Below are 2,394 nucleotides of genomic sequence, written 5' to 3'. Positions count from 1 at the left end.
TGACATATAGTACTTTTCATTGCTAGCAGCATCATTGAATCTTATCGCAATTTGTTGTTCATCATTCGCTATAATAGTAGCCAAATAATGGACAGTCCAAAAACACCAAATTTTACCATTATCATTAGAAACACAATGTTGAAAGCCGAGAAATCTCTTATAACCTTCAATTTTGTCTTTACTAACCATAGGTTCCATAATAGCCACAAACTGACTATTATTCATTTTGACCAGATTTCTCAACCTGTGAATCGCTTTTTTTTTTTGATCTAACCACCCTAATGTTCCATATAATAGCACTAATCATAGAAACATTAGAGGGTAGATTTATTTTGATCTTCTTTCCTTTTTTTGGATCTTCTCTTGCTTTTGCCTTTTCCTTTTTTAACAGGTGAGGCTCCAGCTTGTTCAAGAGAGTTGCCAATTTGTTCCTGAAAAAATTCTAGTAAATCTTGTTCAGAAAGTCTTGGCGAGTTCACCTCACCAATTTTGTCTTCTGTTTCTTCTCCCCTGTCTTTATCATCAGTGACAGTGTTGTTGATATCATCTCCATTCTCGGTATTTAAATCCACAAATAACTGAATGCCCTGTTGATTCCTGGTGTGAGTGTCAACACTAGAGGTTATGAAGCCAACTTCTACCAGCCCCCGTGAACTGCTGCCCTGCTTTTCCTCTTCTTGAGAGTCAGCGACATATTCTTCAGTTGCACTGTTATTTTGATCTGTTTCCTCTTCCTTGTTGGTTTCATTAGACTCCTTTTCGTCCCGTTCATTGTTCGTATTACCGACTTGTTGACTGTCCTCCTTCTCTTCCGTCTCTTTATTATTTTTTGGATGCTGTTGTTTCTCCTTAACGCTGGCAGTGTTCTCCTTATTTCCAGAGGTATAACGTTGCCCTGCAATAACACTTTCTTCCTTGTCTTCCCTATCTCCAACTGATCTGTTAGAGATTTTTTTCCGAGCAGCACTGATCTTAATCTTGGTTCTCTTTTTTGGAGGCTTTTTTTTCTTCTTTCTCTTGATCCTATCTAACTTTTCTTTTAACACAGACCCACTCTTGGCCTCAATAAACTTCTTTTGCTTGTTGGCCTCTACACTAGGATGATCCATCCTCGTATCAGTAACTTCTTGCGGCTTGTCTAGCCCTTGTTTCTCTGCTTCATTTTCCATTTCCTGCTGAATACTTTCTATAACATTATCATCATCAACACTTTCCTCTACCTGTATCTTATTGTTCTGCCTTATCTTCCCATTCTCTTTAACCTCCAAACTCTCCTCAACTTTCTTTTTTCAACCCTTCTACATTGCAATATAGAGTGTCCTAAAAAGTGCCAATGAGTACAAAATCTTGGAACATTCTCGTATTCGATCTTTTGGTAAAAACCTTTTTGAGGACAATTTTCATCCTCTGTTCCAACAAAAATAGAAGTTAACTTGGTCTTGGTCAAATTTACCTCCACTCTCACTTTGGCCATGCTTGGTCTGGTTCGATTTTCTGTTGCAGCATCCATGGTGAGTGGAGTTCCTATTGCGGCTACTACTTGTTTCACGTAATTCCATGTGTGCAGATGGAAAGGCAATCCAGGTAACAATACCCAAACGGGGACTATCGGAGAATCCTCATCAGGTTTGAACTCCGGTGCCCATTTTTCCAACCACATTACTTGTTCATCAATTTCAATGGATCGTTTATACCACACAGCCTTAAAATCTTCTTCCATCGAGAAATTAAGAAAGACAGTACGATAATCATAAACCCCGATAGTAGCTTTACCTTTGACGGTGATTTTCTCCGCAAATCTTGCTCGAAGTTTCTCTATTTGTGGTTTGGTTTTAATAAATTTTCCAAGTAAATCTGCATTCGTTGGATATCACTCCATAGTAATCTTTCGAGTTAAAGAGAACCGCTGCTACTCCGTTGTGATTTGTGAATTTTGCTTTAACATCGGGGTTCCCAAATCGATGAGGGTTCTGAATAGCAGAGGTCTGGATTGCTTTAGCATAGTTGGAATTGGATGGGGCTTTGTCGGTGGATGTGTTCGCAGTGTTGTTAGCATCTGTATATTGACGCTCACGCGCCGGTTTCGGCGCGTTATCGTCCCCGTACGGGGACGGAGCGTGTGTAGTTCGGTACGCTAAGAGAATAGCCGTTAGGGTGATAAATCAGATTTGTACGGAGAGCGTATTTTAGAGAGAGAAAAAGAAATGAAGTTTCGAAGAATTATAGGGGGATGGAAGAGATTTCTTCGTCCTTAACCAAACAAGTATTGAGTTTGAGCTCTTACAATAGAAAGAATCCTAATAGAGAGCAATTTTCCCTTTAATGGGCTCAACACAGTTCGAATTCGACTTAATTGACCTGTAAATTCAATTCTGCATATAGAAACAACCATAA

The 2,394-nt window shown here is 39.2% G+C and overlaps 1 protein-coding gene across 1 annotated transcript; it reads right to left on the bottom strand.

The window, feature by feature from the left end:
- Positions 1 to 314: 314 nt before the first annotated feature.
- Positions 315 to 1,720, bottom strand: LOC132054115 (uncharacterized). Its single transcript, XM_059446177.1, has 2 exons — positions 1,384 to 1,720; positions 315 to 1,279 (listed from the first exon to the last, which is right to left on the bottom strand). Exons 1-2 carry the CDS (start codon positions 1,718 to 1,720, stop codon positions 315 to 317), a joined length of 1,302 nt encoding a protein of 433 aa, XP_059302160.1.
- Between the last annotated feature and the right edge of the window lie 674 nt (positions 1,721 to 2,394).

Source organism: Lycium ferocissimum, chromosome 4 (assembly GCF_029784015.1).
Source record: "Lycium ferocissimum isolate CSIRO_LF1 chromosome 4, AGI_CSIRO_Lferr_CH_V1, whole genome shotgun sequence".
Lineage (NCBI taxonomy): Eukaryota > Viridiplantae > Streptophyta > Magnoliopsida > Solanales > Solanaceae > Lycium > Lycium ferocissimum.
The sequence above is the reverse complement of the archived record's forward strand: the minus strand, read 5'-3'. Positions and strand labels throughout refer to the sequence as shown.

Excerpts from the sequence above, each read along its gene's own strand:
- LOC132054115 (XM_059446177.1), bottom strand. The coding sequence starts at position 1,720 with ATGGAAGAAGATTTTAAGGCTGTGTGGTATAAACGATCCATTGAAATT. Across the intron at positions 1,280-1,383 it reads TGAAAATTGTCCTCAAAAAG|TTGAGGAGAGTTTGGAGGTT; the intron begins GTTTTTACCAAA and ends GAAAAAAGAAAG.